The sequence below is a fragment of the Neodiprion pinetum genome, chromosome 4, assembly GCF_021155775.2.
Source record: "Neodiprion pinetum isolate iyNeoPine1 chromosome 4, iyNeoPine1.2, whole genome shotgun sequence".
In the NCBI taxonomy this organism is placed as follows: Eukaryota; Metazoa; Arthropoda; class Insecta; order Hymenoptera; family Diprionidae; genus Neodiprion; species Neodiprion pinetum.
The window spans coordinates 9,503,556-9,526,941 of record NC_060235.2 but is presented as its reverse complement, the minus strand read 5'-3'; the positions used below and the strand labels follow the sequence as shown (position 1 = coordinate 9,526,941).

The 23,386-nt window shown below is 34.8% G+C and overlaps 1 protein-coding gene across 8 annotated transcripts; it reads right to left on the bottom strand.

Moving 5' to 3' along the window:
* Positions 1-115: 115 nt before the first annotated feature.
* Positions 116-23,307, bottom strand: LOC124217615 (uncharacterized). Of its 8 annotated transcripts, none has more exons than XM_069135261.1 (4): positions 22,957-23,307; positions 12,888-13,093; positions 8,879-9,085; positions 116-828 (listed from the first exon to the last, which is right to left on the bottom strand). In XM_069135261.1, exons 2-4 carry the CDS (start codon positions 13,051-13,053, stop codon positions 122-124), a joined length of 1,080 nt encoding a protein of 359 aa, XP_068991362.1. In that variant the 5' UTR covers positions 13,054-13,093; positions 22,957-23,307; the 3' UTR covers positions 116-121. The 8 variants fall into 8 exon arrangements, with proteins under 8 accessions (XP_068991362.1, XP_046479442.1, XP_068991363.1 ...); XM_046623486.2 differs by lacking the exon at positions 22,957-23,307 and adding an exon at positions 19,668-19,985; XM_069135262.1 differs by lacking the exon at positions 22,957-23,307 and adding an exon at positions 18,351-18,413.
* Positions 23,308-23,386: the final 79 nt, after the last annotated feature.

Sequence of the window (23,386 nt, the reverse complement as noted above, 5' to 3'; positions counted from 1 at the left end):
ACAGTTCATATTCGTACAAAGAGATGGTTAGAAAAATTTGTACAACCAACAAAAGGGTATGTCATGTTCACTGACAGCATTAGCAATCTATAAAAATCCTTCATCAAATGCCATCTGTATTTCATGGTTTATTTTTATTATTACTGATACGTGATACAGTGTGTGTTGGTGAATTTTTACCCTTATCAACAGCAACTTTGAAACCCAAATCAAATTCGGACTTGAACATTTCTCTGTAGTAACTTTCCTTGACCGTTTCACTATCCGGTATCCCATCCTCCTTACATTTTTGAAGATATAACTTATGCATGGCGGCAATGCTCAAATTTGAGTCCAAGTATCTCCTGTTACTCCGATCTCTGGAATTTAGTTTTTCAGCAGGAAAAGAATTGATGTGCTCGCGTACTCGTTCTTTAACTTCTTCGCTTTTCTTCGTTTTTGGCGTATGCCTGCCTCTTTGATCGGGGCCAATAATTCCACCTGGTGACGTTCTTTTCTTCTCCATGGCATGCCTCACGAATTTTTCAGAGACCGAAAATGTGCTCAGAAACATCGGTTTACAAACCGTTAAAACTTCACCTTTGATAAGCAAGGAGTAAGTAAATGTGACCTGTCTACGATGCTCTGATTTAACGTTACCACGACATCTGGTCCGCTGTTTTGGCGATTCTTTCACCGACAGTGCTACATATTGCTTTCGTTGTTCCCAGGTACAAGTTTTCCAAAATACGTTGTGCAGCTGCGCTCGAGCTTCCTCGTCAATTTTGTCACTGCATCGCATGCGGCAGTCACACGGTGGGCCCATTACTTTAGCCGGAACAATTTTACCTGCGTAATTGATTTCTTTATTAGGACTCAACATTCCATTCTAAATGGCAAATCAATATTTAAACTGCCAGTCCTACGGTAAGTTAAGCATGCGTTCTTGATGCATAACTTTCCGTTTTAGCGGCTTTTCCCTAAAGCGTATTCTTTTACTTGCGATTATACAGAGCTTCGGTTACACTAGGTCAAGACCAGTTCTAAAATATTTGCTACAAAAATAAAGATATTAAATGTGCACGAGTTTTTTTCAACTTTAAACTAGCTCATTTCTGTCTACCGCGCAAATCGATAGCCAGTTAAGCTGATTAGTTAGAACTACTGATTTACATGTCATGCCAACTCGATTAAATGACTGGGTTGCAATGCGAACCACAGAAGATCTGTCTTGACCAAAGTATGAAGCTGAGTGCTACTGCTCGTGGTCTCTACTGGTTGGATAATGCATTCTGCTAGCATCCAAAGTCACCCGGGGTTATCAAATGTACTCAACTCTTCAAACATCTTCGAAATAAGATAAGTTGTTAATAATTTTTTACTACTAGCTCACAAACTTGTCGTTAGCTGTATAACATAGTATCCAGAATTAATACAATTTTGTGATACAATTTTTCTCAAAAATTGTTTCACAACCACATTGCCGACCAGTATTAAGTTGGGGCTCGACAGTACAGCTTCGTTATATTTACTACATACTCATCCATATATCCAAGTGCATTCAGAAACTAAAAACGGAAAGCAGAATGTTACTCATGAGGCCAGGGATAAATCAGGTAAAAACCTTTCCTCAAATTTCTCGTTACAAACTCATGTCCACATTTGACGACGAAATGTGCAACCTACCTTTCAAACATTCTACGAAAATTTATGGCTTTCTTAATAACCGTCAAGATTTTAGGTCTCTTGTTTCTTCACATTTCACTCTATTCCTAAACACTACACACTACGTCGAAGGATTTTTCAACCTTGAATTATGTGTAAACTTTCTTGGTGTCGAAAGTCAATAATGGAAGGAAGTCGACATTTTTTTACCCTGAACAGGGTCCTACTCAGAAGACTAAAAAATGATTTATTGATCAAGATAAAGAAAGGAATTTAGTTATAGCTAATATTCTTCTATAAATTAAATAAGTTAAACTAAACTTACATTCGATTACATGAAAAGCCTCATAATAACGGTGAAACTTTCCAAAGGTTTGAAAAAAGGTCTGAAGCACGCAACGTGTTCGTAAATTCTTTAGAGAATAACTGTAGAAGCGGCAACAAATTTTTCAGTCGTAAGAGTAATGTTATTAGTATGACACAAGTCAAAAGCGCACATAGATTTAAAACTGAGAATTCACACCTAACTTTCTGAACTCAGACAAAGGTAATACAGCGGTTATTATGGATAGGATGGATTGCACGAGTATGATGGACTCTATTTTGAGTGACAAACTCACTTATAAAGAACTTAAATTAGACCTCCCGTCAACCCTACAAGTACGTGTTAATAAATTAGCAAATGGTTTTGAAAAACGTATTACGTTATCCTATAAAAGTATTCCAGCTAAATGCTATGGTTTACCAATAATCAATAAAAAAAAAAACATTTCTCTCCACATTATCGTTTCCTTTATAAATAGCCCCACGTATCATTTGGCTAAGTTTATTACTAATGTACTTAAGTCTGTCTGCTCTCAACCGTCGTCAAATGTAAAAGACAGCTTTGAACTTTTAAAAAGGATCAGTAATGTGGAGATTCCTGATGGATACACTATCATTTCCCTAACTGTAATTTCTTTATTCACCAACGTTCCCACTGACTTAGCCATCGACGCAGCGATTAAGAAATGGGATCAAATTAAAGATAACATCAAAATTCCTCTCAATGGTTTTAGCAATGCGTAAAGGTTATGCTTTGATGCTGCTTTCACATTTGACGGAGTGACTTATGCTCAAACATTTGGCTCGCCAATAGGATCCCCTTTATCCCCTATTTTATCTCATTTTGTCATAGAGTTTGAATCAAATCAAAGCTTTAAGATTTCCGACCGGCTCTTTATTATAGATACGTCGATGATACATTACTTACTGTTCCTTCCGACTCAGTTGAGGTTGTTCAGTCAAAATTTAACAACTTTCATGATAGATTGCAATTCACCTCTGAAGTGGAGGTCAATGGTAAAATTAACGTTCTTGACGTATCTGTAATAAAACATTCAGGTTCGGTTATAACTGATTGGTTTCAAAAACCAAGGTGGTCACAAAGATATATAAATTTCACGTCACACCATTCTCCAAAATAAAAAACCGCCGGCATCTATAATTTCGTGGACGGGGAGATCCTCTGGGCAAACTCATTGTCTCATCATAAAAATTTGAAATTAATTATAAGATTGTTATTGAATAATAACTGCCCATCTAAAGTAATAGATCAATGCATCAATGATCGTGTTATGGTCCTCAAGGACAGATTGAATTTGGAAGCTGATATTGCTGTTGGAGAAGACGATTTTGGCCATATTATTTATGAAATTCCCTTACGTTAAAGGAGTGTCACAAAGTATAAGTCGAGCTTTGAGCAGGTTCCAAATTGAATGTGTTTATCAAAATAGTAATAATCTTTCAGGGCTGTTTGTTTTACTTAAGGATCGTGTGCCATTAGAAAAAGGCTCAACCCTTGTTCATAAAATGCCTGCGAATGATTGCTATGAATGTTACATTGGGCAAACTAGTAGATATCTCAAGACTAGAATTAATGAATATAAGCATAATATTTACGCCGAACCGGAAAAAGAAACAACCCTGACAAAACATAGATTAGATGTTGATCATAATTTTAATTTCGAGAATGTTAGCGTCGTTTGCAGCGAAGAGGATTATAAGAAAAGACTAGTCTTGGAAATTCGCAACATTGTTGGTGACAAAAATACTGTCAATCTCAGATCAAACACTGAAAATTGATACTACAATCTAATTTTTAAGAAACATCGGAAGTAACCTATTTCGTGGCAAAAGATGTAACATTTAGAAACTAGTTATTGGTGCCACAATATTGATACCGAGTTTCTCCTCACATCGTGATCAATTAGTAAGCCATCTTCCTCTTTTACTTTTTTTCACCAGGTGGTTACGACGTACCATTGCGTACATAATTATTATTCAATAATTATTTAGTTGTTAACTAAATAATGCCACCAAAAGAACCTGATAAATAAACCTTAGCTCTCATTCGATGTTGGTAAGCTTTTAAATTTAGCAAATTATGGATCATAATGGATTTTAATGTAAGTGTTAACAATACCCTTGTCATTCACTCGATGATGACTTGGCCGCCACTTGAATTTCATTGATTAATGGATACCTGTTTTGCTATGAATTAGTAGCTTTAGTTTTACCGCTGTCAGCGATTCTTTTGTTTTCCTTTCGTTTTGGAAAGTCTCGCCGTTATTATGCAATTTTTCACGTAATCGAATGTAGGTTTACTTCAGCGTATTTAATTTACAGAAAAATATTTAGGTTTAACTAAATTCTTTCATTTATCTTAATCAATAAATAATTTTTTAGGTTTCTGAGAAGGACCCCTTTCAGGGTCGAAAAGTAAAAAAATTTCGACTTCCACCTGTCATTGACCTTCCACACCGACGAAGTCTACACACAACTGCCCACTACCTACCTCTTCCAAGAAACCCAATATTTGAACGATATTTGAACGATATTTGTTTCAACCTCTAAGACTCCTTCTCCTTTGACCAGAGTTCCTACACTTACGGGGTGAGGGCCGTACAGATTTTTTAAAAAAAATCGATTTTTCGCCAAAAACGATAGCTCATCATCTTGGCAATATCGTCCGAAAATTATAAGGTGAAATTCGGAATTCTCTAGATACTGAGGCCCGTGGACGCTGAGCGCTCTGTGCGGGGAGCAGGTACAACGGCGCGTGTTGGAAGCCGCTTCCTACTCCGTCTCGTTAGAACCTTTGTGTGACAGCAAGCACTCTGGTATTTTTGTGTTTAGTGTGTGTCTGTTGTGACGTGCATTTCCGGCGCGTCTGGAAAAATGTTTTACGGGTTGGACTGGATCGGGATTCGAACCCGGGACCTTTCACTTTCCAGGCTACTGATCTGAACACTGACAATGAGCTACCCAGGCCGCTACCGAAACACTCGTTTAGCTCGAATTGTCACCTTACACTGTACAAAATTAATTTTGTGGTCCCACAACAGCAGAATAGCCAAAAACAGCTATAAATCACCAGAAACTTCTATTTTTCTTTATGTAAAACTACTCAATTTTCTAAAAAATACATTTTCGAAATTTGTAGCAGTGATAAAAAAAAACTTCGTCGATAAACCTAAATATTCGATAATAAATTAAATTAAACAGTTGTTTTTTGCAGGGTAAACACGAAAACTTTTGGTAAAAATTGCATCATTTATTTCTGGATCTGACCATTATTTAAATATTGAACTTCCATATATTTTTTAAAGTTTATCGACAGTGTACTTTGATATGAAATGCAATTGTGTGACAGACAAGGAACAAAAGAACTACCAGTACCGCAGTAAGTCACCTCAAGAAAAAATAGTGCGGCAACAATTCTCGCTGGGCGGTTTACAAATAACTATCTTATACTAACCAAAATTTTTTTGTATTTACAAATATTCAATAAAGTGCCCTGAAAATTTGAATAGCAGTGGTTCAACAGTTGTGTTGCAAATAAATCCTGAAATTCAGGCTTATTTTCTATCATCTTCTATCATCTGTATGGCTCTTCCTCCTTAAATCTCAACCAATCCAGACATTTCTACAAAAGACCCGCTCCGCTGGCACAACTAATCAAAACAAATCAACAATTTCCTATTCTTACTGAAAATCCTTTTACGCGCCCACCGTCGTCAACCACCAAGAACTCTATTTTTTCAATTCAGTCTCGTCAAAATGTTTCAAATAAAATCATTTAAAATTTAAACGAGCATAATCTCTATCATTTAATCCAAGCACAGAATTGTATCCAAGTACTTTTCTATCCATTGAGATTTGAATAATTTATATTCTATCATTTCAGGTTTGATTTTATTTTTTGATTTCATGGCAGAAACTTTGATTTCGGTCACGTTTGGATCGTATTGTGTTACAGTAAATTTCTACTGAGCACATCAAAGTGTAATTTATTTTGACTAGCATCAAAGTCTTGTATGCATCATTTGCGCCAAAACGTTGCAGATATCACAATTCTACATCGAATGCTAAACATTATAAATTTTGATATGGTTTATTTCACGTCACAACAATGTCAATGAATGCATTACTGCAACTCGCGGTAATACTTAGAATGAGCTCAATTGCACAAAATGATTGCAGGATAAAAGTAAAATACGGTTCAACAATTGAGAACGCTTAATTGTCACATAAGTAACTGAGGTATAATTTCACGACATAATGCGACATGTTTTGCGCTGAAGAGACGAAAAGGAAGCGGGCATAAAAATTGCTTCAACCGAAGTATAAAAAGCGCATAATGAGGGGGGCTCGCTCTAAGGGAAAGATGTTATCACGCGCGCTTCGGGTTATGCGTTTCTCGGTAATAGTGTGATAATATGAGGCTTGGAAATGAGAAAGCACAAAATTTACGCTTGAATTGTCGCGAGTTTTTCAGATTCGATGTGATTTACGAATTTCATCTTATCAGTGGCAACCCAAGAAATTTTGTCACGATAAAAACACTGTAATGAAGGTAGCGCTAAAATTTGATCGTAATTATCAGAGAGCGACTAATCCACCCTTTAAAATAGGGTGATCGATTTTCGGAATGAAGGAGTGTCGGGCTGCGTTGTGTGAAAATAATTTTTTCTTCCGTTATCGAATTGAATGCAAAATTTTTCGATTCCAACATCCAGCAGTGCATAAATAGCGCAATATTTTAGATTTTTTATTCAATTTTTTTCAAGCTGCTAGGTGAGGCCAGCTATTTAAATATCTCCGCACTAAACTTGTAAGGTTTCAAAAGGGAAAGCTGATGCTCGTACGAGTCGACTCGCGCGTTATGCCACTTTGAAATTTTTGCAAGTAACACCTAATTTTAGATAAAGAAGACGTATTTTGAATATCAGTAATTGATAAAGAGATCGAAGACGAATTCAAAGACGTCAAATTTTCTGCATTTTTCTCTTCAATTCATTTTTGTTTCACGTAACTTTCTGCAAGTCGCGGCGCTAATGCCAAAAGGGCGTACAATTTTTTTTTTCGTAGCCAATCGTTCCGTATACTTATTTTCAAGCTAATAATTGAAAAAAAAAAATTTCACCCGTATATATTTTTCGTCAATATTTAGTTTGACAATAAGTCTACAAAACGACTGGCCATGTAAAAAAAATATGTTATACGCCCTTTGGGCATTAGTACCGCGACGTATTTATTGTCCCTCACCCTCATTGAAAAGTTTTTCAACGGATACAAAGTTGTCAAGTTTTTCACCGATATGATATTCTTTATAATTTTAGTTTGGATCGTGAGTAGTGTTCAAAAATTTTTTTGGTTGGGCGAGGAACAATGAATAAATATGAAAGATAAGGTAAAAGAAAAGAGGGAGAAATTTAAAAAAAAATTTGTCAATAGATTTTTTGTCCGCATCTTTTAATTTATCTCCGATCTTGCTATCAGCTGCTCATATCTAGAGAATACGTGTTCTCTATCTAAAATCAGACGTCACCTGCAAAATCTTGCAGGTGGAACCCTCCACAAGTCGACTAATATCACTAGGATCATCTTTCCGATTTGAAATCTTCGAAATTTTGTGTAAAAGGTTTTTTCTCATGTCCATTTTCGTTTCTGAGATGTTTGCCTGGGACAATTAAAACCAACCATTTTGAATATATTGCAGAGATCGAATAACAAGAACGCATGGGCTAAAGTCGGAAATTTCAACTCTGAGTGTTTGTAAACGTTTTCTGTTTAAACAAAACAAAATTTACTGCAAAACTTCTATCCAACTGCACTATAAATTGATTAAATTTTATTCCGATCTAGGAACTTTTTTTTCTACATGGGTTCGGTAGTGAAATAATGCCCCAAATCTGAAACCGTAATTTAAAATTGGACAACCGAATCTAATATCTTGATTCTTATGAAAATTTGAAATTGGCAACCCAAATAACCCGTACAAATGTATTGTAATAAAAGAAAAAACCAACTGCAAAGAAAAGTGCACGCTTCCAAGGATTAAGTTCGTGATTTGATTGGACGCAATTGGAGTGACACTAGAAGTGTTTTGAATGCATCATTGACATTCCTGTAACCGTTTGAGCATCTCTGGAGCTCGCTATAAAATTGCCATCGTTTTTTACTAATTCCACTTTATTCCTAACCTTTCCATCACGTAAAATATAGGACAATTCATACCGTTCACTCTAACGCACCACCAGCGTGATATGCTGATAATTTAGACATTAATTTAGAGAGAGGCTAATTGGTAGGTCATTTGAGACGTACGGTATTTTGAATGAGGATGAAGTTAGTAACGTTACAGTAACGATGCATGTTTAGGACAAATCATTACTTCGCACATTTAGGACTGTTAGAAACTTAGTAAACCATGGTAAACAAAACATACTTATACATTTCGAAAAGCTAATTCTTTGAGTCATTCAGAAATTGCACGATAATGATTTTTTTTCCTGTGACGTTCCGTTACGTTAACGGTACTAACTTCAGTCTTGTTATTCGATGAGGTTGTTGTTGTTGTTTCTTATGCGAAATAGTTTTCCCGGAGCCAGATCTATGCAGTTGAAGCTTGAGCTATGCCAATAATTTTCACATGAATTCTCTTGTTTAGTATTTTATTCACATACATCTAATCGAAACGTAATCTCGAATAAATGTTTCCAAAATATTATCGAAAATTATCGCCATATTTTTTTTCAGATTTTTAATAACTCGAAGGCTTTCTGAATCTTCGTGTGGTAAAATTTCGATACACGTTGGATATATTGGATAAACGTATGTTGAATTGGATACATATCAGTACTAGTTGTGAGTGAATCATAAGTTATTATTTTAAAGATAAGTAGCTCACCTCCAACACCAATATATTCTTCACCCCTGAGCCTAGCGTTTTTCTTCACATTTACTTTCCATTTCTCGGGATGTTTTGAACGTTTTACAATTTCTTTTGTTTCCTTAACAGGTTTTGTCTTTTTGGATCCCCGTGACTTCGGTAATTTCTTCGACGTGGTCTCCTGTACTTGTGTTTCCATGGCAGGTTCGAGGTCCATTATGTGATCTATAAGCATTTATAAAAATGCGTTTAAGGTTGGAAACCTGATTAGAGTTTCTTCAGCTTAATGGTTTTTTCGGGATTTATTAACAGGGCGCCAAATCCATTTCATGGGACTTCCAATGTCAAATTGAAAGGTTAATATACCTGGCCAATGTCAATTTTATACCCGTTTTACACAATTTAAGTGTGCACGAATGGGATTAGCCATGAATTCTTTCGAATTTTTTGAAACGGACGTTTTCTCATGACGCCTAATTAAAAATAATATTGGACACAAGGACAAGACCGCACTTGGTCTCATCTTGAATTTTTCTTGATTTTTGAGATGCCCAGCTGTATAGCTCGACATGTACAATATACATATCGAGAGGTTCTCTCGAAAGGACCTGCTCGCCATATACAGGTTATATCGTCGACTGGGCGGAATGTGTTATTTTGGCTTCGCCATGAAAAAAATATTATTCCGATTTGGTACGCCAGTATCCGCCTTTAGAGTACAATTTTAATGAAAATCTGCGTAAATCGTGTACAACAAAAAATTTCCAAAAACCGGGTTTGCCTGGTATTTATAAACGAAAGGTTTATTCCAAACCTTAGGATCGATGATAAAGATGATGAATTTCAGAATCACACTGAAACTACTGAAACTAGCGGTCAGAGCTAGCGAACATGCGTGACGCGCGACTGAGCACCACTGCCGCTCTAGCAGCGGCTCGTTGCTCGTGCAGCAGAGCACATTACATTTACTAAGCTGACTGTTCTCTGTTGGAAACAAACAAATATGTAAACAGGCAGATGACTTTCAAAGTTTGTTGTTAATTTTAATTATTAAGAGAACGGTCAGCTTAGTAAATGTAGGTCGGTATTCACTTCCTTCGTCAACACCGGGCGTGAAACATTACAAGTGTTAAGGAATGTCAACTTATGTAAGTGATAAATAAGTTAATTTTCCATTTTAGTTTAAATAATAAGATCGAGTAACACACTCGGCGTTCATGTACAATATTAATATTGCAAAATATTTTAACACAATAGATAAAAATAATTGCTAGCTGAGCAAGTTTTATAACGTAACAGTTAGTGACCGAATGCAATTCATGTAATAAAAAAGTTGTGAATTTTTTTGTATATTAAAGAAACCTGAAGATGGTAGGCAGTGCATACCGAAATGTCATATATAACAATAAAACTGGGTGCTTAATTCGCATCATTTCAACCCTGACCGTCATCCAACGAACATCAAATATTCATAAAGCTATGTGTAGAAAATAATAATTTGTAGTCATTTTTTTCTGATTTGTCTGACAATCAACCATAAAATTTTCTGCACACGAAGTTGGCTGCTTGAAGCTTCACCACCTTTACCTATGCAAACGTGATTAATTTTGTTGATATTGATTTCGGTAAAGAGCCACCTTCAATTGGTTGTTACAAAAACAATGCGCAAGAGGTATGCTAAACATTGAACTGATGCAATTTCGGAATAAATAATAGAATCATCCAATCTTCTCCGATGCTTATTCTGGACGCATATTTTGCATTTTTAGATCAATATGTACGTAGTGTACTGTCACGTTTGCCGTTATTACGGAGTCTCCGGCTCATTGCAAAACACATTATTGAAGATTTTTTTGTCCTGAGAATTGTGATGTAAATGAAAGGAAAGGAATTCCTCTTTCGTGAGAAAAAAATATTTGTGATAACAATAAAAAACACCCCCAGATATCTAGATATCTGGTTTCATGGACTCGGAAAACGTTCACTGTCGGAACAAGCATTTGCACAGACACGGGTAGAATGTTCTAAGGGAAAAACGACTTGAGTCGATTTTTTTTAAATTTTAACAACTACCGATACTATTGTTGTGGCACTAGAGAGTACTTTCAGAAAATATCACTATAGAATGGGAAAACTAGCATCAGTCCAAGTACAACCTGGCAAAAGAGTTGCTTTTGAATGTACTCTTACGAGAAAGCAAAACTTAATTTGTATTTTTCTTGAAATCACTCTGTAAAGAGAAAGATCTGTATTGGCGCACCGTCTTTAGTGTATACTTCGTGAAAATTGCTCATCCCCTGTTCTAATACTGCTATTTTCTTGACTGCAGTGATTTCTACTTGCAAGCACAAAAATATAAATAAGAGGAGGGAATTTCGGGCGAGCAATATAGAGAAATATCATTATTACTTTTGAAAGGGCCAACTGAGCTATATGCAACATCATCTTAATCAATACTTCTACCACACATCGCCAGTGATGGAAGAAAAACAAAATTAAAATTTGGCAAGAAACGTAACCAGATTGTCGTTTTTTCATGCATTCCATCGTTCAAACTACGAATCGACAGAATACTCACTACAGAGAGTAATTATTACTTGTTAGTAATTAATACTTATCGGTTCAGTAAATTTGACCGAAATGACCCTATAAAATCTTCTACAAAAAAATTACCTTCGCTGATTAAGAGTCTGGTTCAGGGAATACTACTGAAAATAGAGATATTTCATTACTGAAACGGTTTCACTTTTCCGTTAGTCGAACGCACTAGACCTTCCGCTTCCAAATTCTATGCATTAATATATGGGTCATTACATGTCAATTCAACGACGTTGCGACGGTGACCCTCTTAGATTTGTATGATTTTTTAATATGTTTTTATACATATAGAAAGAAGTCCTCAGCTAAATTTTTAGCTCTTTTTATCTCTTCCCAGTCCGGAGTTGTCGATTTTTGAAGAAATTAACGAAAAAAATTCATGTTTCTGACAACAATTGAAATAACCTAATTAAATACAAAAATTTTTAAGTATTTTTTGATGCTCTTTCTGAAAAAAAATACAAATACTTGCGTGGGCAAGCGCTGCCATCAAAATGGCAGAGAATTCGCTGACATCTCTATCTCGCTCCTGAGAAAGCAAAAAGGCGGAGTACGTTCTTTCTATTTATGAAAGCTCTACGTCGAATCCTCGTACGTCAGCAATACTATGAGGCTCAATGGAAACGGAGTATGCACTCTGCGAGTATGTATACCGTGAGTTTTCCTAGTGCCTAATTCAGGCAATCGGAGCTTCAACTCATGTTCAGGCTGATTCATCATATCATAAGTCCCCTGACGTTGCGTTACATTAACGTTACCAGCTTCAGCTTCGTAAATCGTCAAAGTGTATAAAACGGCGACTTGTCTTGACAAATAAAATAGAAAAATCTTTTATAATAGAACAAGATCTTAATTAATCTGATTGATGTGAAAAATCGAATTTTGACCACTGTATTTTCCAGAAATGAAGATTCAAATCATCAATTGAAGAGTCAAATCTTGCTAATCCTACTGTCAATTCACCAAATTATGCATCAGTGCCAACCGCCAAGAAAAATGGGTCCTAGGGCCAAAGTTTCTCGACAAGAGGGGAAAAGAAATTGATAAGATCGAAATGTATTGAAGCAACGATGATACATTTTAACTATGACACGTAATATGGTTAGTCTTAACCTTCGCATGCTACACCAGGATTTGTGAAACTCCACCCGATGTTTGATCATAACTTCGAGCAAGATGACCGTATTTCCAACTGTTATTTGCCCTCTTTGATAAAGTCGTAAAAGTTGAAGACTCCTGAGATATAATCGATTAAAATATGTTTTCTCTCGAGGAACGCGAGCTTAAAATTCCTGAGACCCCAGTGTGGCATACGAGGGTTAATACCACCACTTGTTTGATGTCTCAATTGCATAATTCAAAGTTAAAGATTAGAAAAGAAAGTAAAAATTGTGTTTTTACAAGAGAACCGCTGGAAAATGAAACTTACCCACTTCGTTCTGGAATTTATAATACGTAGATTGCATCTGTTGATGTTGGTCCATCACGTCAACACGTCCATTGTCAAACCAGTGAACAACTTCTTTTCCGTCTGATCCAACGACTTGACTGGATGTTTCCAGTTCTAGTACGTTTTGGTTCATATTGATGTTCATCTCTTATGCATGTTTTCACTGCAAGATGAGTGAATTTTGTCTGGAAACAAAAGATGATAAAAAAAAGGTTGTCTTATACATCGTCATCAGTAAATAATATCATCAATACAGGTACGTTCCCTTTTTCTATAATATGACATCAGAATGGTATAATATAAAAATGTTCAAGACGCCTGCCCACCCATTTCACTTCCTGTTGAGTGTGCGTTTTTCAAGTAGTTCTAACGACTCGTTAAGTCGTTAACTAAATAGAGAGAAATATTTCGTCGAGAGAAAATTTTATGCAATATACACACACCGTATTAATATAATAATCCAAAAATTTCATCCCTTGTTAAAGAAGTGTTTCGGGGGTGAGGGCAATTCGATAATTATTCATTTGACTTCTATTATCGAGAGGAGTAATTCAGTGATAGAAAATTTTATGCAAAGTACAGACATTGAATGATGAATTAATCCAAAAACTTCACCAATATTCCACCCTCTCGAAGATGTGTATTTCGGGGGCTGGGGAAGTGTAACAATTTTTCATATTATTTTTATCATCAATAAAAAAAAAAAAAATGCTATGATGAAAAAAAGTATATGCAACATCGGCAGATTTAATAGTGTAAAAATTCGAAGATTTCACCCCCTCGCAAGCACATGTTCCGGTAGTCGAAGCAATTTTAGAATTTTTAGTACCAACTTGTTCATCAAGACAGACTGTTTTGTAGAAGAAATATTTTTGCACTTTTAAAAGGATATCCTTGTTCTAAATTCTGAGCTGCAACCTCTGAATGCCCACCCCTCGAAAACGCGTTTGCACCAAGAGAGAACTGGATTTTAAATCGACGTATTAGAAAAATTTTTGATGGTAGAATATTCTGTAAATTCAAAACGGCCCTGATTTTTGAGCTGCAACCAAGAATAAAAAAAAATACTTGCTCGTATCACAAGTAAATTTGCTTAAAAATTCGTCGAATCGAAAAATGTATGATTTTGAGATATTTTGTAATTCACGAGGTTCTAGGATGAACTGACCTGAATTTTATTATATGTACAGTTGATCTTCCAACATCATGCATCAATCTCAATGGTACTATTTTTACATAATTTTATGACGTAATCGGTATTTTCCATCGATGAAACGTCGAAATTTATACGTTTAGCAATCCGAATGTGGTTACTATTGATCCAAAGTGGGACACGCAATTATATCGTGACAATGTATTTCATCCATTTTGTGAAAAGGAAACTAAACCGTTTTTCACACACATGACTTCAGCTGTTTTTTGAGGACATTGTCTATTCCGAAAATATTTTCATCGTGAATAAGCTTCATAGCTGACGATTTTATAATGATACAGGTAATTGTAATCAATGTTGCCGGTGTGCAGTTTCAGATTTTTTTTAACTCATTTTTGGAAACATGTGAATATGCCAGCTTTCGGTTTTCATGTGTATCCGTGAGCGATATGGAATCACCAGAGTAAGAGAAATTTCATTTTTTTATAGTAACTAGAAAAGCACAATAATACGGGTCTCTTCAGAATATCGTATATGGAGCAGTCGGTGCCAAATCGCCGAGTTTTATACATCATCATTTTTATTAATATCTTTCTCGAATTCTGCAGTGAAGAAGCAATGCACAGCCAAAATTTTTACCGTTCATTTAATTTATTAATACCAATGTAAAATAAGAAGTATCTATCTGGGTTGATAAAAAATAACTATAATATACTATATAGTACTTTAACTTAACGTCGCACGTTGGAAAACTGTGCGAGAAATCTTAAAATCAGTAGACCTGTTCTAATGATTACTGAAGCGAATCTCGTTTAAAATTTTGAATAATTCTGATGACGCTAGTTCTCCAGTGCAGAAGTAGTAACGTGTAAATATGCAATCTCTAAAACGGCTGAGCCCAGGCAAAGCGATAATCCGGTATTAAAAAAGTTGTGGATCTCTGGAATCTTGAAATCGCGAAATCTCGAGATCCTGTTAGGACAGTAAGGTTTCATCACTGTCAGTTTATTCGTTCGCTGATTGGTTCATCTGATAGGACTCGGATATTGGCACTGATTCTGGATCGGGTGATGTCATAGACTTGGTGACGTTCAGGCATCTCTTGTCTCGTCTATGGTCTTACATACAGGTCTGTAAACACCAGTGGAAGGGGTAGGTCGGTCGTTGAAGACACATTGGTAGTTCACTAGTCGCCGCTAGGTTCGTTGCGATCACCATACCGTTACAGTGGGTCTAGGAACAGTGTGGCAGACGCCATATTCAGTAAAGATAAACCGCGCAATTCAAAATTGATAAATATCACTTGGTGGTTTCACATGATGCGGAATTCACACTTTACATTACTAATAGCACATCGCTGTTTCGATGAAAAATAAACATTATATAATCAAATTAAAGTAATAATAAAAAGCGTACGGCAATATATTTGAAACGTGTATCCACTTTCACATTCAATTATCGCCTTAGGCTCTACGTTTCGGCGGAATGAATTCCGTACCATATGAAACCATCTTTAGGCGAATGTTTCTTAATACACTTTTTAAAAATTAATCGAGAGCCTTATTTTTATGCACTTCCGTGTAAAATTGTATTAAATACATAATAAATATTGAATAACAGGTATACATATTGTGAATTTTATTGAAAAATTTCAACAGACTATGTACAGTAAACTGTAGATAAATTTATAGAAATCAAGTTTTGTACTTGATACGTATACGTAAAAGTAGATCAAAAGTTAGCAATATATGAATGTGAAAATATCAAGAAACAATAAAAATTTGCGTACATTGTAGAAAAATGTATAGAAATAAAGTTGTGTAAAATTGTGATAAAAAATGTAAACTATAAATATACGATTGTTTACATGAATAAAAACTTGTTTTTGTATAAATCTCAATTATAAAAAATATTGTAAAATAGTCGACACAGTGACATTGAATAAATGTTGACTAGAAATAAATTAATTTCAAAAGAAATACTAAAAGAAAACTAAGTTTTCTTCTGCGAGTTTCCGAGTGAGTTTCAAGTATCACAACCTGAACTGTTTTGAAGCTGGTATATAATTTGCCCAATATTTTGAAATTCGCGGGATCATTTTCCTAAAAATGGCGAAGCCAATCAGTACGAGGTACTCGTTTGGGCCACACTGTTCTTAGACCCACCGTAATTAGAACCGCAACGATAACTAGTGGCCGCGTTAGAATCGAAATCTTCCCTTGCTAAATGACGTCCGTAATCGTGGCTTCCAAGCATTGCCAACTCCTTCAGTCATTTTATAATAGCAAAATCGGAATATCTGTCCTGAGGACTCATTACGTTGACGTTACTAGTTTCAAGCACGTGTACGTTTGGCATCACGGTGATGAAGGGACGCTCTTGAAGGACAAAATATTTGTTTATACTTTTTAACAATCACCTTCATAAGGGCGATAAAATGATTACAGAAAATGTTTAAAAAAGTTGATTAAAAACGATAATTTTTACACTTCACATTTGTTTTCGTTAACCTTTAGAGGACCGGCATTTTTTCCTTGAAATTCGATATCTTTTAGAGATATGATTTATGTATAGAAATAGTTAACACGTCCAATGGAGTTTCCGAGTTATCTGCTGACTCCTAAAACGGGTCTCTTAAGGTTAAACAAGTTATGAGATACATATAAAAAACGAACGTACTTGAAATTTCAGTCGACCAAGGTTGATCAAAGCGTCCCAATGATGAACAAAACGATCAATGTAATAATGCGCCGTAATTACAACATTTTATAGTTTTAAGGGGAGACGGTAAAATTTTGGACAAAAATCAGGTTTCTTATTCTTACACGATTAACTAGCAATTTTTTTTTGGAGAAGGTCAATGTGGATAGTTTTAAATGATTTACACGATTAAAAATAAGTATTAAGAAATCCACCTACTAATTTTTAGGTTATGGTATGCTTTGGAAAAAAAGTTTCGACCATGTGCAATGAAAATGTATACGCATGGAACCTTCTGAAGAAGATTCTGCCCACTGCTATTAAAAATTCCTTGCGCACACACTTCTATTGCAAGAGGTTGAAACATTGTTTCAATGCCTGCACTACTATAATCTGAAAATTGGTGGGCAGATTTTTTAATACGATTTCTCCCCTAAAACAACTACCCAGGTTTTATTCGCTCCAAACAAATTCATCATCGCATCTCATTATCACCGGCAAACTCAGTAGTTGATAACCCGATCAAACTGATCAACTAGAATTTCAGGTGAATCATTAAGGAAAAGCATTTTCCAAACAATTGGTTTCAAAAACCTAAAGTAATGTACAAAAATTCTTTTCAACTGGTGCTACAAGCTAGCATAATGTAAAAAAATTTGACTGAGTTCACGGGGCATACATAATATTATTCATTTTCAGCGTTTGAATAAAAATGAATCTGCATCCAGCTTTGTTAGTGCATATAATAATGATGATCAACAGTTATAAATTACTTTTATCTATTTTGCAACCTGTGTCAAAGGCCATTTAGATGTTTTTCTGTAAAGACTATAGTATAGTGTAAAATATTGTTTTAATCATGTTGTGTTTTTTGTGTTGTACTCTTCGTTTTTGATTTCTACAAATCTACAAAATATTTGCTCTAGAACATCTCAATATGCAGCTCTGTCAGAAATATTAAATTCCAAGATAGCATTGGAATAGAATCTTTAGTTGCTACTACTAATGCTCAGGCTAATACTATGCTTTTACAAGGCTGAAGTCAGGAATGTTGATGTAATCAAAATTTGAGATGAATTTTCATTATGTGCTTGAAGTTTGTATCGGACAAGGGTGATGAAGAATGCAAGTTCACGCCAATACTAAATTTCGATCAAAGTAAATACAGATTAGTAAATTATCGGAACTCAGTACTAGCAACAACATGAGCTTTTGATCAAGCTCTTTATTGATTGAAACTACAGGTACAATATTATTTTGCAGCTATAATATTTTTGATATAGTTCAATTATTGAAATATGATTTCAGTGAAACTTCAGTTACACATTTTTCAAAGGATATGGCAATACTGACGTATAAGTGAGAATAACGTTAAAGTGAAATATCTAAATATTCCAAACGTTCATGATTGGAAAATCAAATATATCTAATATTCAGCATTTTTATAGGTATCATCTTGTCATATTTACATTCACCCCGAGCAAAATTGAGTAATATTATTAACTACAGGATTTCACAGCAGCGTGCGTCTGGTTAAGGTTAATCTAGTGATGTCAAGTAGAAAATCTTTCTGTAGATGAGGCACTGACCTGAACCTGCCAAAACGTGATTGAAACAGGGACAAACACATATGTAAGACTATGCCATTCAGCGGTAGTAGAGTACACAAACATCAAAACACGCACACGATCTAGTGGTAAGCAAGTCAAACATCAAAACGTACGTTTCGACCGATAAGTACGATGATGAGTAAGCTAAAAGTAATTGATGCATCGATTAATCGAGTCCAAAAAAACAATCGACCGTGACTCGATTTAATCAGTAAAAATGAATTGATCGATTGTCTATTTCAGATTTTTTTGAAACAGTGCATATAAAACCTAAATTTTGTAAATTTCAGTATGGAATCTTAATAGCGGAAAAGTTTTTTCTTAATTTATGATTTCATTCAAACTATTTTTCAATTTCAGATGAAAATATTTATTCATCTTTCACTTATTATATTAAATATGTACTCAGTGAGTAAGACAATGATAATAATTGATACTTTAATCACATAAGTTAATATTGTATTGCATTGATCATGGGAGTAAAAACCAAAAACCGATTGTGAGAAATAATAGTCAAGTCGGTCGATTAATTTAGCTTGAAAAATAACTGATTGTATTCAATTAATCGCAAGAAAATAATCGATTTACTTGAAAATCGATTATTTATTGTCATTTTTATTAAACAGTTAGTTGTAATAATGCAGAACTGTACAGAGAACGTTAGGGGATGGAATATGTAGCATACAAGGGCAAAAAAACATATATAGGAGAAACGTAGAAGTGAAATATTTTCACATGGCTTGTGGACAGAACATGCCAGGACCAACAAAATTTTACGTATAAACGAGAAAAATGTTCAAGTGCGAAATGTATAACCGAGGTTTCACTTCTAGCCTACTTTATTTCAATTTCTTAACTTACGGACAATTCTATAATTATAAAGTAACAAATTTTTACTAAAAATACATAGGTACACGAGCGGTACGAACTTTAATGTAAAATGTTATGTTAAATGTATAAATGTCAGAAAAGCACTCTTAACATTCATGAATTTGGTACCTCAGTTGTCGATGAAATATCTACGCCTCTGATTAAACAAATATTAACACACCGTTACCAAAACAAACTAGTCCAGTTCTCTCAAAAGTGTTAAAACGTCAGTTGAACAGACATATTTTTGATCATGGATGTTCCATTGATATGGTTCATAGTATAAATTTTCGAAATAATCAACCGAAACCGTTTTTAGGTTAGGTTAGGTTAAGTTAGGTAGAAGTCATTTCACTTTTTCGCAAACATGGTTTGATAATTGATACATTATTATTTTGTAAACATAAATAAAACTTGTGTACTCACGCTTCGCTCCTCGATAAAAACAATCTAATGACATACGTCAGTTCTCGTCACTAGATTTTATTGATTTTTGATTGGGATGTAATGAAAATTATGACGACTTAATTCTTGATCAACACGTGCGAATATCGTTTAATAAAGCCACTAAACTACCGTAATACTAATCGTGAAAAACAACTTCAAAAGTTTTCGGCAAACATAAATGTATGAGTAACTGCCACCTATTTGTTTACACGATAGTATCAAGTCGGTCGGATTCTTAAGCCATATACTCTACGAACAGCGCACAGTCTATCCTACTCCGTGGTCTATCCCGTCAGCATTACGACAGTCTTTCGTCTTTCTCTATTGCGCCGACAGAACTACAATTCTCCATACAGTTAGCCTCTAATCTAACGGGTATTCAACTAATTTTTATGAAAACGGTTTGTGGCAGTTTTACAGTATTTATTCCAAATGTTTTTTCTGCATGAACTTATAAAAAAATTAAATCTTTCCTCTTTATAATATTAGTATAGATATATCCTAAATGTCCACGCTACCAATGGAACAGTTTCGAAGCGAGTCAAGTTGTGAAACGGAATACAAAGATTGCCTTTTATGACCGCGTGTGTGTAACGTCTCACAAACATTAGTCAGATATAAACGTTAGATCCCAACATCTATCGCGAAAACATACATACATTAATGAATATTACTTTCCATAACTTGTTTCGCACCGAAAACAATCCCGATGGTTAAAGCATCAATAAATATTTCCGTACTTTAATGAAACTGACTGAATATCACTGAACATTCATATTCATTAAGGAGATATTCTAGTCAGTTCTAGTCTAAAGGCCCGAATTTCGGGCGTTGTTGACGGTCGATAAAAAAAAAAAAAAAAACAATAAATATTTTAACTGTCCATTTTTTTTATCATTTATTTATTTATATTTAAAGAATATATATTTTACAAGGTTACACGCTGTTGAAGTGAAGGGGGAAAAAAAAGAGTGTGTCCATCTTCTTACGATTCCCACCGTCTGGTCATCTGAAAAATAAAATAAAGGTAGATCCTTAATCAGTACAAATGCCATTATGGTAGGAACCAGGATAAATGAAAAACAAAATTTTCACGCAGAATAGCAGCTACTCAGGAAAGGTAGATATTTAAAAATTTTTTTTTAACTTTTCCGAATTTTTTGAAAATAGTAAAAATTGAAAATTTTGATTCTTTTTTTGTTTCGTGCCGTAGAGGGTTACATGAATAAAATTCGTGCTAAATTTCAAGAAAATTGGTCAATTAGAACTTGAAATTTTGTGACAAACATTGCGAAAAAAGTAGTTTCGAGAAAACGCGTTTAAAGTTTCGAGTACAGTTTTAGACAGTCGAACCGATAGAACAGTAAGTGTTACTTACATTTTTTCAATCAGCGATTCCTGCTCCATACATCGGGCCTAATTCTTCCACCTCAAATTGAATATTTAAAATACAATGAAAAAATTATGGAGGGTTAGTCGGAGCCTGTGAACTGCCTATTGCTAGATTCGTTCTGTCTAAACCGGTCGAGCTGCGACTACACTAAATTGGTTATAACTTTTAAAATGATTCGAATTACGATAAATCCTTTTGAGGACATATTCTTGAATGTCTAAATTAGATTTTTTCAACTTTTTAGACTAGAATGCCCCCTTAATGCCTCAACCTTGCAGCTTTCTTGTTTTCGGTCAGAAACGAAATGCGACTTTGACTCTATACGAATTATTTGACAACGACGTCCATTCTCTCGCATCTTCAGATCATACAGAAGGTCTAAAAGGTGCCTGTCCACATGAGAGTAAAACTCTCGAGAGCAATACTCGCCAGTAGATATGATCCTTTGATGATCCACAGAGTTACTCGCAGGCAGTAACGTCAAACTTATCTGGAACTGTATATCTATATCTACAATACCCTAATACGACAGCGCAGCTAGTGGACGAACGAGGAACACAGTTTGGTCACACTAAAGATGACAATCCCCACCATTTAAAAATAGCCGAGTTTCCAGACCTGTGTGTAAGACCGTGGTCCACGGGCTGGATTTCTCCATTATAATCAGAGAGAAACCTTTATAATCAACTAAGTAGAAAAATTAGCAGTCGCTAGCCGATTTATTGTGCAGCGGCGCGCTTACCGAGGTTTTTGACGTAAAACACATATAGAATGTATAGTATGTCAATTTCCAGTAAAAAAACGTAATAGACTGTGCGAAAATGGTAAACTTGAAAGGCCAGAAGAGGAAAAAACCATAGACTTATAGATAGACTGATCATGTATGACATTGGCCATGTTCGTAAATTGACTGCCAGTACTAAAAATTCCCTAGGACAGAGACAGAGCTGTCCATGAACTCGGCAGCGCATAAGAGATAAAAGATTGCTGACAGTACTGTCAGTCAATTTTCGAACACGGCCATTATAGGTATAATAGTGAGTAGCGAGCACTGGATAGTTTATGATTAGATTATCTCTCTCTCTCTGTTCGTCCGACGTTGCCACTTATTCGAACCTTCATACCTTGCCTACTCTATTTATAATGTCTCTATAAGATTACGTACGTGAAATACGCCAAGAATGAATGTTATTTACCTCAGATTAGCAGCATCAAAGGGAATTACAGCTGTGTATGTTTGTTGTTCGGAAATCCGTGAATTATTGCAGGGTACGAAACATTAGGGAATAGACTATTAGGGAACACGACTACATGTAAAAACATTATTGATTTTCATGAAATTTGAGGGACAATAAAATTTGAATGATCGTGGAATATTTTGAAAATATTTTAAGACAGTAATATACCGTTCATCTACTGAGATTATTTGCAATAATTTGAAACCTTCAATGTCATGCTATATATAACATGGGGCACCACTCTTCACACAATCAAATAAACTGAAATAAACTGCAAAGTCAAAGTTTTCAAGTGTAAACTTCTGTTAAACGTGAAGTCATTTTCCATGACGCAGGGTACAACTAATCGTAAACCAAAGAGACAAACTGAATACTATATTATAGATTCTTGGTGATCGGTCAATTAAGAAAACGTATTTTTAGTTAACGTTTCGACCCGGATATGGGCCCTCCTCAGAACGATTTATTTTAAAAAACTGTCAAAAATAACAAAAAAAGAATTTTATAGTATAAATCATGGTACTAGAAGTAATCGGACCTAAATATTGTAGATGTAATACTCTTAGAGCTATTAAATATTGTTGATAGTAAGACCTTATGATTAATTGAGATAAGGATGTTTTTTGGTGTTATTTACCTTTTGAATTAAGTAAGTGTAATAAGATGTAGTCGAATTCACAATAACAATTGGTGGAAACAGTGTTCTTTTGAGTGACGGTAGACAATGTCAATCTTCAAGTTATTTTATATGTGGGAGTTAAAAGTTGGTAGTCATTAATTAAAAAGATTAAAGAACTATGTTTCTTCACAGTCAGTATGTCATAATGTTAAAAGGTTATTAAAGAAGGTCGTTTTAGCAATGAAATTAATTCACAGGTGTCAATTAAGTGGAGGTAGGCTCTTTATAATTAAGTTCTACATGTCTAACGAAAGATTGTTGGTTGAACCAATTGGATCAACAGGTGAATAACGACTGATGGGAGAAAACAATATAATCCAGAGTGAAGGTGAACCTATTATAAACAATTATACAAAAAAACAATAAATATTTTGTAAGAAAAGTTATG

Excerpts from the sequence above, each read along its gene's own strand:
- LOC124217615 (XM_069135261.1), bottom strand. The coding sequence starts at position 13,053 with ATGAACATCAATATGAACCAAAACGTACTAGAACTGGAAACATCCAGT. Across the intron at positions 9,086-12,887 it reads TAAATTCCAGAACGAAGTGG|ATCACATAATGGACCTCGAA; the intron begins GTAAGTTTCATT and ends AAATGCTTATAG. Across the intron at positions 829-8,878 it reads AGAATATATTGGTGTTGGAG|GTAAAATTGTTCCGGCTAAA; the intron begins GTGAGCTACTTA and ends TCAATTACGCAG.